The following is a 15,674-nucleotide window of genomic DNA, read 5'->3' as shown; positions in this document are numbered from 1 at the left end:
TGACGCAACTCCCTAGCATGATGCTGTAATATGTGGTACTGTATGGTTCCCAAAACCGAAGGCGAGCGGCTCTGTGGTTTGCGCTGGTAAATAGATGTCAGTGTGAGCTGCAGAGAAAAATGACACATGCTCAAGTCTGAGCCAGAAAAGATTGAAAGCCACTTTTTAAGTGGAGTGGTTGAGTTTTCAATGGAACGACGTGGGATTGCAGTTTGTAGCCTGGTCCTTCTCTTGCAGATTAAAAAATTGCTTTTGAAAAGCCACTTCTTCCAGCTTCTGAGGTGATTTGCCTGAACATAGGCCACAAGGTACAAAACTGTATTAGAAATATGCCATAAACATTTTCTGGTTTTGAAGGCTGAAAAAAATTCACGGTATCAAGTGTCACTTGACTGCAGATAATTTTGAAAAATCATACAGTGAGAAAGGACCTGCCAGAGCCGTGCTTAACTCAGGTGACCTTTCTTGGCATTAAAATGCCTGGAGGACTTGTTCTGACCTTCGCCTATGGAAACTCGCCTTTTGATCCCGACTTGAGATCTCCTTTATTTGTGTCTGACTTCTTTGCAGTCTCTCTTTTCCATAGCTTTGATCCATCTTAATGTCTCATCTCCACCAAGACCACCTGATACAGAAGAGCTCTACAACGCAAGCAACCCACGTCTCTAAAAAGCAAGTAACAGTTTGAGAAAACATCCTGTTTGTCTCATGCTTTCGCTGTGTGAGACCTCAGAGAGGGTTTCACAAGGCAGATTTTGAAAACCCGTTGTGGTTTAGGATGTTGTCGTGTCCCTTCGGCGCACATGCGAGTAATGCAGCACATGCTGAATGAGCGGCACGCTACCTACCACGCGTGTTCATCCCCTGCTGATCCAGCTGTTCTTGAGTATGAGCAGAGAGCAGTGATCTGCACCCGAAAATGGGTTCCAATTAATCTCCTCACCCTGGGCTTCTCGGTGTTGGTAACCAAACCCATGGGATGAAGAGTGCTGCCAGCTGCAGCTTCAGGGCTGCACTAAGAAGGGACCGCTGGGTAGAGGGGGATTTCCTTTGGCAGTGCTAATACAGTCCAGCAGCCAGTGCGAGGAGGCAAAGAGGACATTAAATTATTTTCTCGGTACACAGGATAGTAAATCATTGCTTTTAACCTGTAGCTACGTGAGCCAGGGTGTTTTAATAAGAGCTGGACGGGAAAAGGTGTTTTCTCCCTCGGATGGCAGGGGCTTTGAGCAGAGCAAAGAAGGATGAAGTGAGCCAAGGAGTCACAGGGACGATGCTGTCAAAATCATCCGCATCTTACTTAGGGAAATTTATGCTGCAAGTGCGTAAATCCCTTCTGGAAGTGGGACCCCGTGCTTTGAAGCTGCGCACGCTTCAAATGTCACTGCCCCCCCGAGAGGCAGCAGGAGAACAAAGATGGAGCGTGCCGGAGCGCCGGCAGCCCGCGGGCTCTGAATACTTGCAGCAGGACGTCTCTCTCCCTGGAATAAAATATCCACCCAGGATTATTTACATGTGATGCCCTTCATGCCGTGGCTCCCCAGGGACGGCGCTTGCCCCAGCTCCCCAAAGCAGGGGATGCTTCTGTTCGCAGCCGGCCGCCGACAGCCTGGACCACGCCGGCCCTGCGCACGGAGCGGCTCTCTCGACTTTGCTCCTCGTGCAAAGCTGAGAGGTTACAGCCGGGGTGACAGAAAATGCAGATGAGGTTTCAGTGCGGGTTTTGCGCTTGTACAGGTTGAGAAAGTAGATTTTCCTATTTTTGTCTCCGTTTAAGCTATTGTGGGGTTAATTTTCACAATGAGAACTATAACTTTTCCTTTGAGCCCACATATCCCCAGTATCATTGTCCTGCAAGTGGCAGAAAACCACGAGTGGTCAGACAAGATATATCTCCCCCATCCCTCCCCTGCCAAATATGCAGCCTGCACAGCCAGTGTGCTTTAAACCCTCGTGCAGAAGACACTTATCTTTTCCAAAAATGACACCTGTTGTAACTCAGATATGTAAATGTTTATTACCTATATTATATCCAAAGTCGTTTTAGACCCTGCTCATTTTTTTCTCACCTCTATGCCACCCAGTAGCAGTGAGCGCCACAGCCTGGAGCGATCCACAGCAGCGAGATTGCACATTGCCTGGAAAACTATTTTAACCCACCTTGAAATTCTCAGTATTACTGTGTGTCTCTTTGGCTGTTGTTAGGAAGCAGAGCCTTGAAAGCTGTCTTTTTTTAGACTTCTCTAGTTTCTCTCTTCGCTTCTTACGTGTTTTCTTCATGCAGAATATAGCTGCTGCTTTTTTGGTTTCTTTTTTATAGCTTCCCTTCATCTGTGAGCCTTTTTGTATTTTTTTTCAATGCCAAACCCCCTCAAAGGCTGCAGCCGGTACCCAGATGAGACTGCAGCACTGACTTATATAAGGTGTTACAATTTTTTCAGTATTCTCCGTCCTGCTCCTAATGCTTCCTAACATCTTGTTTGCAGCTGCACGCTCTCTTGAAGCCTTAACCAACCAGTCCACAGTGATGCCTGCCTTTCCAGAAAGAGGCCTTGATCTAAACTCTAGAAAGATTTGATCGTTTAAAAAAATCCCCACTGGAATACATCCCATTTAGGTTATTACTGCTGAGCCCTCGTTTCACGCTGCATTGCATGCTTAGCCTCATTCAAATCCCTCTGGTTTGTTGTCGTGAAAATCAGGCACTTACTGTACTCGGCTTTACCATCTTCTACCCAAATTTTGCTTCCTAAAAAGAACTTATTTCCTGCTCCGTGATTGCATTAGCTCCGTCCATAGGCAGGCAGCACCTCATTTAAAGACCCAGGACAATCTGCCACAAACTGCCCGTTCCTCCCGTCTTCCCAGCCCTGTGAGCGATGGGGCTGCATCTCCGGAGCACCCCGGGCCGTGGCTGGGTACCGCTGTCCCTGGGCACGGCGTGTGCCGCGGTCGCTGCAGCCCACTGCGCTTCCTGCTGGAGCTCACAGCTACAAACGACGAACACCTCACCGACGAGTGCTTTGCTGTATTTTCATGCCTATTACAGCTCCTTGCAAGGCATTCCAGGTCGCCTGTGTTTGCCTTTAAGCATCTCATATGTTTAACATTTATTTAACAATACATTTGTTTAACTTTCTAGTCTTACCCCGCTGTCTTCGCAGAAACTCCCTCTGATCTTTCTCCACTCTTTCCCTTCACCATTCTGCTTCCCACCACTTACTGGCGACATAGATGCTTTTGTATTATCAACAGCGCTGACAGATGTCTGTGGCCATTTATGCGCTACTTGGCTTGTGTTTTCCCTGAGGTCCTAGATTAAATGCTCAGTCAAAACTCTAATATTTCATGGGCCAGTAGTCTGCTTCCACTTGGAGTCATCTCTTCTCTGCTGGTTTCCCTTTTGCCAGCGTTTACCCGGGTGTCTAATCCGCTCGCGCTGTATTTCTAATGATGCTCTCGCTCCGTGATGTGGTTCTCCACGCAGACGCTGTTCACGCGGTGCTCGCGGTGCTTCGCGCACACGCGCGCGCTCGTACCCGGAGCCATCGCCTCCACTATTTGCCATTAACTCCTCTAATGAGCCCGAGTCAATAGATGAGGGAAGTGAGCTGATAAAGGCACTTTGCGTGCTAGGATGGCTTGGAGCAGATGAAGGAAGAGAAGTTACCCAGTCCTGCAGAGTTCACTGAGCCACGAAATCCAAAGAGCAAAGAGAAGCCCCAGCCTGCACAGTGGGCCGGCTTGCACTGCCAGGATGTCGAGAGAGGCCGTTTCCACCCAAAAATATTGTTTGCAGTTACATAAAAAGACCTGTGCTTTCAGAAAACACCAACACATTGGTGTTTATTATATACAGAAATTATTATCATGTGGTTTATTATATACAGAAATTATCATGTGGTTCCATGGCAGGACTGGAGCAGTGCTGGGATTGATCCTGACTTTCCCACGAAAGCTCCCTTTTTCCCCTTTACGCTTTTCCAGGCAGTTTCACGCCTGGATGCTGGGAGCTGGCAGAGTCTCGGCCAGTGCTCTCATCTCGCTGTCTCTTGTAATGGAATCACTGTTAAAAATAAGTAATTTTATTTCCCAGAAGATGCCCGGCAGCAGCATCCGTCATTTTGTCCTAATTGACTTGACTTCTGTCGGTGTGCAGGTTACGTCAGGGCTTGGTGAAGAGCCAAACCTGCCATCAGACGGGGCTGGTCTCGGCAGAGCTGTGCTTGGTACCTACATGAGCTCTGACGTCTTGTAGGTGGTCTCCTGAACGTGTGTCTGTACAAGAGAGACGGCAGAAGTGTCTCGGAAGCCTGTTAAGGACTTACTAAAATAGAGGCTGATGTCTGGAACAAATTCTCCTGGGCAGCCTGTAGTAAGGGTCAATCTAGTGACAGCTCCGGAGGCTCCCGGCCATCCCGCTGTTGGCTCTGCAGGGGAGGGCTCTCCCGTCGGCAGACACGGCACCTCCGCGGGGTGCTGGGATGCGGTATGTACGAGGGGGATGAAAGCAAAAGGATGAGGGCAAGGGTCTTCTCCAGACAGCAAAAACTTTCCAGCTGTCTTTTGAGGATGTAACGTGCAGGCAGTCGTTGCCTGTTGAATGGAGGGGCGAGCTTGGACGTTGCTCTTGGTAAGAAACCGGGTCTGAACCAACGCAGGATCCTTGAATCAAGTAGATCTACAGGATGAAAGAAGAGACTGGCATTTGGGCTGCTGTGGACAGATCTTGAAAGTTGGAGAATTTGGGTTTAGCTCTTAATTCTGACACTGTTTTCTGTGACCTTGGGCATGTCACTTAGCTCTCTGTGCGGTGACTGTGTCTTCAGCCACAGAATAGTCATAAATACGTTCAGTTCTGCCCTTAAGTCTTTAAATGACAAGGTCTTCCACCTCTAATACGAAACCCAGTTGATCCTTTAAATTGTCAGAAGGCCAGAAGATTAGTAAGTAATTAGTAAGTTCATAAATATTCCTTAAATACTAACAACCATTGAAATGCTTAAGGAATTAAAGCATGGATGGTGAATAGATGTGTGTTTCCAAGCTTGAAATTTAATAGTGCAAACTTTCTTCCACCTTAATTTCACCTTAACAACCTTTTCCTGGCTGAATCATCTTATTGAGATGGAGAGGTGGAAGAGCAAAGTACCGTGGTGGGATGGATTATGCAGTGAAAACTCAGTTTTTAGCCCAAGTCTGAGTGGAAGTGGGACTTGTCTCTGCCTTTGCTGCCATCGGTGTCTTGCTCAGTGTCTTGCGGAGCACCAGTGATCCCCAAAGGGTATTTTCACTGTGTGTTGCCCTTGTCTATGAAAACTTTGTTGGACTTCCAGGATTACGCTGGACCATCTCCATCTCAGGCTCTTCCTTTGGGATGTCAATTCTGCAGGAACATGGGGAAGCATCTCCCCAGCTGTGCTACTTGGGAATATCTCGTTGTAGCAGTGTGATTTGGAAGGTCTTTTGGTCCGGTTTATTGGCTGATGCAGGCAGCTGTTTTCTCCCTTTCGGTCAATAAAACCCTCTTACTCCAGGGCAGCCAGCAGCTGTCATCTCCCCTTTTTGCCGCTGCACTAACAGGTGTGATGCTGATGTGACTGATGGACTGGAAAGCAAACTGGCATTTCCTCCAACCTCTTCCTTGTTGGCGATTGACCAAGCACAGGAGCAGCACCCAAGAGACTCAAGGTCCCAGCACATCGAGCTGCTTGTGGAGCTGGTGGCCGGGTTCAGCGTTGCATTGCCTAGCGAGGAAGACCGAGGACGGGGTTTGTAATCCCTAATGTGGATTTGCAAATCCCCACGTGGATTGCTCTTCGGATGCCATTCAAGAGCTGTCCTGCTCCCCCAACAAAAGGTTTTGAGGCTGAAACCTCTTCTCACATGGAGAAAAGCAACATATGGTCAAGAGTGAATGATTACCGTCGTGGTGGGATCTGGAAAACGTGGTGGGGGAATTGAAGCCCTTATTTAATGGGAATGTTACATGGAGCGAAGATCAGAGCATCTTCTCCAGAGCCCACTATCCCAGGACAATGTTAGCTTCACGTAGACATGTGTTGAGTTGATTCCCCTCATTCCAGCAGGAGCTGGGACCTAGAGAGATTTAGCTTCTTGCTGAAGGTCCCACAGCCACAGGGCTCAAAATACATCAAGGACCTTCTGATTTCCAGGCACGGGTCCTGCTTGTGGTCAAAATTCAGGTTAATGACATTCCTCTCCCCTGGTTTGGGCTGCTTATGGCTGCGCAAAAGGGTCAACAGAGTTTGACTATCAACAGCGACAGACCCTCTATTTTCTTACCTATAATTTGATGAGGGCTGTGGGAGAGAAGGGAAGTCGTTGGCACTTACCCTTGTTGCAGACACTTGATGCTAAACCTGCTCTCCAAACCCACGATGGCAGGAATCTCCGAGAAGCTCCTCTGCATATGCGGCTCGTTCTGCTAAGACACGGTAAAAATAGCAAACTAAGCAGGGATTTTAGCCTCAACTCACTGAGGCAAGAGTAAATAAGTATTAAATACCTGGGACAACATGAGGGCTTTGTGCACTGCTGCCCTGCCAGTACCCCTCCAACCAACATTTTTATGGAAGCGGTGAACATCTTAATTATTTGGAAGCAGCATAAGAGGCGGCTTATGGGATGTGACGCCTCCTGAACAGTCTTAACGAAGTGAAAACGAAGCCTGTGCTGCAGGAAGGACTTAGGCTGCGTCAGTGACAGCAGCCTGTAACAGCTAAAGCAAGGCAAGACCTCGGGTCTGGAAGCTGAACACGGCAAAACAGAAACCCAGCACATCCTCCTCCGTGTACTTAGAGCATCAAGAGAGGCGGTGGAGTCGATGCCACTGAGTCTTTAAACCACTCAATATTATACTAAGAAATGCTGGAAATTCAGGAATTTGAAGTGCGGGTGAGGTTGCAGGAGAGAGATCCCAAAGGCCACGTCCCTGGATCTCTCTTCCCCTTTGCCCAGGCTGGCGGTGGCTCGGGCGGCCGGCTCTGCTGCAGGCGCTTCTGCAAATTCCCGCTCCCGCCTCGCGACGCCTGCCCTTTGCTGGGCCGAAGGGCTCACGGCCGGAGCTCGTGCATCAGCTTGGCATCAGCTTGGCCGCACCTCATCTCCGTCCCCAGCCCACGGGAGCAGCCGGGCATGCCTCTGCTTCCAGCCCAAGGGAAGTTATTTGTGACATAAAATAGTGGCTTTTATGGCCTCTGGCAAAGGGGGACATCCTTGCTGGCCATCCCTGACCCTGGCTTGGCTGGAGCAGAGATGGGCGGCCATCTGGCCATGCTGTCCTGACGTCCTCCGCTGGCAGTGACCCAAACAGCCGAGCAAAAATGAACTTGGGTGGCAGAAACTCCTGATTTCACTCGTGAGAATCATTTTCAGCACCAAAGCTGGGTTAAAGGGTTAAAAAACTGGGGAATGGCTTGCAGTGACACAGTGTTGTCCCAGCGCCTGTTCCCAGCCAGCCGCTGCCTCCGTTCAGGGCGCTCCGACCCCAGGGGGCTGCGTGGTCGGTCAGTCTGTCAGTCAGTCTGTCTGCCTGGAGAGGGAGTTAAAAAAAAAAACCCAACCCTGCCTGTGATTCTTTTAGCTATTTCATGCTGTACTTTTAATCTCTGAGCTCAGAACAAGGGATTTCATCATTATTGTAATTACAGAGACAGGAGTGATTGCTCGCGAGGTCACTCAGCCAGCGGGTGGCCGAGCTGGCAGCAGACCCGGCCTTTGCTTTGCCCGTGAAGCGACATTCCCCCATCGGCACTGATCCCGATGCCAAAGTCCCTGTGTGGGAGACCTTCACGTGCGGGAGCGGGGCTCAACCGAGCCCGAAAGCTGGGCTTAGGGCTGAGGCTTGGCTTAAGGCAGCGCGCTCGGTTTGACGCAGGATGCGTCCTGACCCGAAAACACCTCTCCCTGCCTCGCACCGAGGTCTGAGCAGCGGTGCCAGGCGCATCCCAGCCCTCCTGCCTGACTCCTCTTTTCCCTTTTGCCTTTGCAGCGAGAAGCGCGCTCTGCAAGTCAGCGTCACCAACCCGGTCCAGTGCAGCCTGCACGGGCGGAAATGCACCGTCTCCGTGGAAACCAAGATTAACCAATCCCAACCGGATTTCACCAGGCATCGTTCCGGTTTCATCCTCTGCGTGCCGGGGAATTAGCATCCCCCTCCGCTCGGCGCAGCGAGCCCGGAGAGAGAGAGAGCGGAGGAAAGACGGACTGGGGCTTTGATCGCCCTCCCCGTGCCTTGGACTTTTCAAGGGGATTAATTTAGAGATGCTCAGCTGTGACTTGGTCATGCGCCTAAAAAGATCTCTAAAGCTAGAGGTTTAGCAAACCCAAATTCAGGAGAGGGTGTTACTACCACATGCAATGAAGGCTTAAAATAGCCGGTGACCTGTATCCATCTTACAAAACAGGCCAGAATATCAGGAAAGTGCTTCTGAATTAGTCCAAAAAAAGCATTCATAGGTACTTGCACCCTTTCCTCCCTTTCCCACATTGATTTCTTAAACCCTCTCCGCTATTCCCTTCTGTGTTTCTTTTTTGTGTGTCGTTTTTCAATATTACGCAGCCTCCACCGGAGGAACCAAAGATACCCGGCTCAGGGAGTCTGGTCCCGTAAGACCAAATCCCGACGGAACCGGAGCCAGGTTTGGAAAGGAGGGCTGGCTTCCCACGCCAGGGAGACACCCTGCACTCCTCCAGCCCTGCCGGCACGCGCGGAGTTGGGATGGTACACGGACACGCACCGCTAGACTTGCTGCTTTCCTGCCTGGCGTTCATTAACCCATCAAGGCACTTCGGTTGGAGACAGGTCCACCAGCGGAAAGGAGAGTGGGATTCACGGCGCAGAGGTTTTATTTTTTTAATCCTGCATTGCTTTTGCCTTAATTACCCTCTCTGGTCACCCAAAAATCTGGTGGGTTCCCATTTGGACTAAGTGGCCTTGCTGAATTTTTAGATGATCCACGTGGCTTCCTGTTAGTCCCAGCAGTGAGGTTCAGGGAGGGCTGAAAGGACCCGCTGCCGGTGGGTTATTCTAGCAAGACGTGGCGCTTGGGGGCCGAGGCCGCGGCTCCCTCGCTTTGCACTATTTAACGCTAACTCCGGGCACGTCCGTCCGCGCCAGGCGAGGGGCAGCAGCACAAACCCGACTGCAAACATCCAGGCTGCTCCCTTCGAAGAGTTTTCCTGGGTCTTCCCGGCTGCGGGTGTTGGATGCTGGGACGTGGTGCGTCACCTTGGCTTGTCTGGTGGCATCACGGTTCCCTGCTGCGCGGCGCCCGCGTCAGATAACCTTCAGCTTGGTGTTCACGGGAGGGCCGTATATACTAACAGGCTTTTTATTTCCACTGTGTATCAGGCTGCTGCTGTGGTTTTTGAGCGGAGGAGGCCGTGCGACATTGTGGGGCTGTGGGATTAGGTGTACCGAGTCCTGGCACTGCTGGTCAGGTCAGGATTTCCAGCCCGTTAGATGCGGGGGGATCTGCGTAGTGACCCACCTGTCTCCAGCCCAGCTGGCCAACAGGGAGCGCTTGTTTAATTGAGCTTTTTAGGAATCGGAAAGCCTGGGAGAAGCTCTTCACCTAACGACCCGTCAAGGACAGGCTTCCCAAAGCCATGCCGTGGACACGGGGCGTAGGGACAGGTCGCTGCAGCGTTAGTGCCTGACCACCACCGAGACCCGAGGGCAAGGGGCACCTCGAGTGCAGAGAAGCTCTAGAGCTGTATTTTAGTGGGACGAGCTTAATCCCCCCGTGCTCTTTGCCAGGGAGGCCCCATGCCGGAGCCCTCCCCCAAGCCGGAGCTTGCGCCCGGTAAGCAGCTCTGGGCTGCACAGCGGGGTCCTGCGCAGGAGGGCTCTGCGCATCAGGTCTGCCCCGAGTCCTCGGGAAGAAGCTCTTCCAGATGCTGGCAAACGCGAGTCACCCACCACCGCTGCGGCCACCAGGAGCCTGGAGGCGACGTCCCACCCCAGCGACAGCTCCTGACCTTGCCGAGCACACGCGGGCGGGCGGCTGGGACCACCAAGGACCCTCCAGCGCCTCATTTAATCCCAGCACCAGCTCCTCAGCAGGAGCAATGGCAACGCTGGAGCCGTGGGACGCCCCAGCTCCTGTTTGCGTCCTCCCGGGGAAGCACCAGAAGGAAAACCCTCGTCGTTGCTGTGCCTTTCTATTTGCACTTCTCGCTTTTTATATCTACTAGTCCAGACGTCCCCCCAGTAACACTAACCCGTAGGCAAGGTAGTGGCAGGAGATTTAATCAGCACTTTTATACGCTATCCCTCCAACGAAATGGTTGTATCGAATCATGATGGACGGCAATAAATCGCAGGTTTAGGAAATTTCTAATACTACGAGATGGCAATATTATATGTGATGAAATGTGTCTTTATAAAATATATTATCTGTTCCTGCTCTGGTTTTATATATATAAAAATATATAAAATATATATATATATATATTCCTGTTTTTCCCATAAATTAACTATTTCTAAATTGAATTTTGATTTTCAGCCTGGGGCGATAATGCAATGAACTTTTTTTTTTTTAATCGCTGATATTTTAATGTGTAAAAGAGCAGAAAAAAACCTACTATAATGGACCTGGGATTTTGTTTACATAATTCACTGTAATAAATTAAAAAAAAAAAAAAAAATTTAGTTGCATCCCACTATGGCGGTGCCAGTTTCTGACTGGCGCGGTGGCTCGGGGAAGATGATGCTCGTGATGGAAAGTGGAGTTTTGGCGTCCCAATAACCCGCTTTTTCCCCTCTCGCGTGCCGGGTACGATGCTTCTCCTCGCCCCGCGACGCTTCGCAGGGCCCCGCCAGCCCCCAGCGAAGGGGTGACCCCGGCGCCGGTAACGCGATTAAACCCGCGGCTGCGTTAAACCCCTCTTTCGTCAAGGCAAATCCAATTTCCCAACGCCGCGAAGGAGGTGTGGGATTGCAGAAAAGACTCCGCCACGAACCGCTGCCGTGTAATGGATGGTCAGTGCATTTTTATTTAATCAGCACAGTACAAAAATAAATAAAAATAAGGGGAGGGGATTAAATTACAGGCACACTGAGCCCCATGACACAGTCGGTCAGGTTATAAACCACACATACTTACAAACACACTATACACATACATACAAAATGAGACAAATATAAATTAATAAGTAACAATACCCACCAATTTGGTCAACAAAGATCTACAGAAGAGATTGCACTAAAAAAACGTACGTACACATGTATCATTAGCAGGGTCCAATGTACAGCGATGAAGAGCTTCAAGTGAAAAGTAAAAAATAAAAATAAATGGCACGTTATTTCTCCCTCTCATTTGCAAGTTTAACGCCCAATGGACCAGAACTAAACTAGAACTGTGCACACGGAGAAAAGAAAAATGAAAACCAAAAAAACTTATCAGTCCCCAGGCCTGATAAGGGAATACCAGCTCAAGACTGCGGCATCGGGTGGTGTCAGGTCTTTGTGCATGGGTGTAATTTTTACAGCCATCTCTCGTTAAGGTTTTTCTTTTGATTATTATTTTTTAAAGTGTTTTTTTTTCCTTTTTTTTTTTTTGAAGACACAAAATGCTCCTGTTTGCATGCGCAATACCACTGTAAAAGCAACAATGAAAGAATAAAGAAGGGTTTTCTTCCCCCCCCGTAGGTTAGGAGTTTGTGGGGGTTTTTTTGTTCCAAGTATTCATATAGCAGCATGTAGATTCTTTCCTTGCTTGCACACTCAAGTAGATCCTTTACACAATACTCATGATCAGTGCACGATGGGAACAAGACATTTCACATTGATGTCATGACACAGTAGCGGTTATTTCCCTTAACCCAGACCCGCTCGGGAAATTCGAGTCTCTTCAAAGAAAATAAATAAAGGGGAGGGAGGAGGCGGGGGCCGGGCCGCGTCTCTGTCCCGTTACCGGCTGCTCCGGGCCGGTAAGTCACGATCGCCCCGTTCAGCCGCCTCCGGTGAAGCCTTCCGAGCATTTTTTTTTCTTTTTTTTTTCGTGTTTCCTCCTTTCCCCCCCTACCTGGTCTTTGTCCCGGTGATGCGGTGCCCGGCCCCGCACCCGGGGCTGAGGCCGCAGAGCCGGGGCCGCCCCCGCCGCCAGCCCGCGGAGCCCCGCTCCGCTCCGCCCGCTCCACCGCCCCGGCCGCGGGGGTCGGGGCTGGGCGCGGGGGTTCCCCCCCCCCCCGCCATTTGCCGAGATCGAGCCGGTGGCGGAGCCGCCGCGTCCCCGGGCCCGCAGGGCGGGGAGGGGGCGACGGCTGGGAAGCAGCGGCCGGGGGGGGGGGGGACCGGGGCTCTGCGCTCCGGTCCGGCGGCGGACGGCGCCCCCCGGATCCCCCCCGCCCCCCCTCCCCGGGCCGGGCCCGGGGCAGCGGCAGCCGCTCCCGCCCTTCCCCGCCTGGAAAAGCCCCCGGGCAGCGGCTCCGAGCCGGGCCGGGGCGAGCGAAGCGTGTCCGGGCGGGGCCGGGGCCGGGAGCAGCCCCGGTGCCCGGCGGGGCCAGGCGGGCGGGCGGCGGGCGCTCACCGGTCGAGGCCGATGAGCAGCCGACCCTTCTCCTCGGCGCCGCTCTCCTTCTTGAGGTCGGCGAAGACCTGGGTGAAGTAGTGCGGGTCGGCGTTGACCTGCAGCATCTTGGGGCTCATGAGGTCGATGATGGAGAGGCAGCGGTCCCAGAAGGCCTCCTTACAGCTCTCCACCAGGAAGGGCTTGAGCGGGTAGGAGATCTCGTTGCCCATGTAGGAGTAGGAGAGGTACAGGCAGGTGAGCAGCACTGCCTGCAGTTCGTGGTCGCTGGCCACCTCGGCCGAGATGACGTCCCGGCAGAGCATGTAGAGGAAGACCACGTTGGCCGGCGTGATGAAGCCCTGGTCCTGCCAGCCCTGCAGCAGCAGCGAGCGGTCCACGGAGCGCAGCCAGAGGACGGGGTCGGTGGGCGAGAGGTGCTTCAGCCGGTAGCAGCGGCGGCAGAGGAACTCGCCCAGGCAGCGCAGCAGCTCGCTGGTGGACGCCTGCACCACGACCCGGCGCGGGGTAGCGGCGGCGGCGGCGGGCGCGGCCGGCGGCGCCTTCTGCGCCGAGGCGAGGGCGGCGGCGGCGGCGGCGGGGGGCGGCGGGGGGGCGAAGGTGGCGAGGTTGGCGCAGGAGAGCGACTTCTTCAGGTTCTCGTTGTTGAGGTGGGTCACGTTGCTCTGGTAGCCGCCGTTGGGCTGCACCTTCTTGGAGCTCTTCTTCTTGGCGGAGACGGCGGCGATGCGCTTCCAGGGCAGCACCGAGATCAGCGAGTGCCGCTTCAGGCCCTTCTCCTTGGCGTTCTTGCTGTTCTGCACCGCCGTGTAGTGCCCCACCGTGGCCGCCCCCTCCTCGAACAGCGGGGCCTTCCGGTAGCTCGGCGACAGCGACAGCACCGTGCCCATGGCGCCGGCCGACCGGCGGGCCCCGCCGCCCGCCCCGGCCCCGGCCCCGGCCCCCGGCGCGGCCCCGCGCTCGCTGCCCGCTCCGCCGCCGCCGCCGCTCAGCGCCGCGCCTCGCCCCGCCCCGCCGCCGCGCGCGCTCCCGGCGGCGCAGTGCGCGCGCCCGCCGCCCCCGCCGCCCCGCCCCGCGCCGCCACGTGCGCCCGCCGCGCCGGCGGGAAAGGGGCGGGGCGGGGCCGCCCCCCCCCCCCGCACCGCCCAGGCCACGCCCCTCCGCTGCCCCCCGGACGGCGGCGGCCCCGCCCCGCCACCGCCCAGGCCACGCCCCCGCTCCCCGCTGGCCCCGCCCCGGCGGCACGCGCGGCCCCGCCCGGGGGTCCCGGCGCAGGCTCCGGCCGGGAGCGGCCACCGCGGGGCCAAGGCGGCGAGCCCTCGGCCGGGGCCGGGCAGCCCGGCGGGGGGGGGAAATAAGAAACCACAGAAAAATATGAAGAAACCCAACAATTCGAACCTAGAAGCGCCGCCTGCCCGGCCCCGCCGGCCCCGAGCCCCCGGCCGCGCCCCGGCTTCCCTCCGCCGCCCCGCGCGGCCGCTCGGCGGGTAACGCCGGGCCGAGGGGCCGGGGTCCAGCGCTCGCAGCGGCGGCGGCGGGTAGGGGATGCCCGGTGCGGGGCCTCAGCGGCCGGGACGGGTTTTGAGCAAGGCGCCGGCAGCCCCTGCGCGCCCACGGGAGGCCGAGGGACGGCGCGTGGGCCCGCCGGTGCCGCGGCCCCGCGGGGACCAGCTGCCCGGTAAAGCCGTGGCCAGCGCCCGGCTCGGAGCCCCCGTGCCTGGGTTAGGGGCACCCCTTTCCCGCAGGGCCAGGGAACGGCTCCGGCTGGGGAAGCACCGGCGACACGAGGCCGCCGCGGCCCCGCACAACCCGCAGCGCCGCTCAAAGGCGGCTCCGCCGCGGCACAGACCGCGCCGAAACCGGCCAAGCGCGGCGGTGGCAGAGGCTGCTGGGCTCCGGCCGCGGTGACCAGAGCGGCCCCCGGGTGCCACCTCCCCCCAGGTGCTGCTGCTGGCGATAAACCAGGGAAAGGTCTCGTCCTGACGCGACACTGCTCAGGCTTTGGCTGATGACTTCAGCGGAGCTCAGTTCTCCTCCTCCACGCACGAAAGCCACCACTGCCCCGGACGCGTGGCCGCCTGTCCCCTTCCCACCACACGGAACTCTTCAAAAACCCCCAAATTCTCCCGTTCCATCCGGACGCAGCCGCACCCTCCCAGCGCCTGGGGACCAAGAACTGCCCAGGAAGGGGGGGGGGGACACAGTGGAAGAGGCTGTCCCCAAACCTGCTGTCCCAGGGCGGTGCCACACGGGCGCTTTGGCAGGCACCTGCCCGGGATGGGGCTGCCACGCACTTGGGGTTTAAAGCACACGGAAGGTAAAGAAAATCTCACCGGGGGTCAAAGCTCTGCTGAAGCTGCTGCTTCTAAGAGGGTTGGGGTTGGTGCTGTGCACGGCCGGGCAGGTTCAGGCTGCAGCTGTGCGGTAAAAATCAGGGATTTTCTGATCCATCCTTTTTCCCCATCCCGTGCTAGGGCCAGGGCTTGCTCAGCACCTTGAGCTCAACGACCACAGCTTGTGCAGCAAAGCCGATGCTCAGCAGCAAGACACAGCAGTTTGAAACACGGAGCAGGGCTTGAAAACTTGCCTGGCCCTGCACACCCCAGGCCCCGTTCAAGGGCAGCTCTCGGAGGCAGCTCAGGACCGACCCGTGATACCGATGCGGTGAGGCCCCAAGCACCCGAAAACCCGCACATCCTTCGAAGTGTGTCCAGCCACGTGTGGGAACCGGTTTGTTAAGGGTGGTCAAAAGCTCCCCTGTGTATCCTCTTCACAAACAGCTCGAGAGGCTTTTCTGTGTAATGACCCGAAAGGGACCGTGCAAGTCCAGCCCGAGTGGCACGGCTGTTACTGAGAAATCCCTTTGTCCATTAAAAATATTACACCGACCCAAGCAGCATGAAACTCGCCTTTGTGCAAAAGCCTGCTTTTTAAGTTAAGCTTTTTGAAGTTTAAGCCAAAAGGGTTTAACAACAAGCCCTACCATTTGAGCTTTTTTGGCCCTAATTTTAATACACTTGGAGGTGGAAGGCAGGCGCTCAGACGCCTCAGAAAATCCCAGCTTTCTGCAGGCGGTTTGAGCAACTAACGTGCAATTAAACCTCCTTGACCCCGCGC

General features: G+C 54.8%; 2 protein-coding genes across 3 annotated transcripts in view; one reads left to right on the top strand and one right to left on the bottom strand.

The window, feature by feature from the left end:
- Positions 1-9,803, top strand: part of MYO1D (myosin ID) — a 196,340-nt gene extending 186,537 nt beyond the window's left edge. For both annotated transcript variants that reach the window (XM_075523120.1, XM_075523119.1), the window contains exon 22: positions 8,015-9,803. In XM_075523120.1, coding sequence (XP_075379235.1) covers positions 8,015-8,171 — 157 coding nt within the window. In that variant the 3' untranslated portion in view covers positions 8,172-9,803. The remainder of the gene's footprint in view (positions 1-8,014) is intronic.
- Positions 9,804-10,992: 1,189 nt separating this feature from the next.
- On the bottom strand, positions 10,993-13,542 carry CDK5R1 (cyclin dependent kinase 5 regulatory subunit 1). The gene has a single exon (XM_075523133.1). The coding sequence runs from the start codon at positions 13,445-13,447 to the stop codon at positions 12,554-12,556; it is 894 nt and encodes a 297-aa protein (XP_075379248.1). The 5' UTR covers positions 13,448-13,542; the 3' UTR covers positions 10,993-12,553.
- Between the last annotated feature and the right edge of the window lie 2,132 nt (positions 13,543-15,674).

Source organism: Mycteria americana, chromosome 22 (assembly GCF_035582795.1).
Source record: "Mycteria americana isolate JAX WOST 10 ecotype Jacksonville Zoo and Gardens chromosome 22, USCA_MyAme_1.0, whole genome shotgun sequence".
Taxonomy (NCBI): Eukaryota; Metazoa; Chordata; class Aves; order Ciconiiformes; family Ciconiidae; genus Mycteria; species Mycteria americana.
This window is presented reverse-complemented; position numbering and strand designations above follow the sequence as displayed.

Excerpts from the sequence above, each read along its gene's own strand:
- CDK5R1 (XM_075523133.1), bottom strand. The coding sequence starts at position 13,447 with ATGGGCACGGTGCTGTCGCTGTCGCCGAGCTACCGGAAGGCCCCGCTG.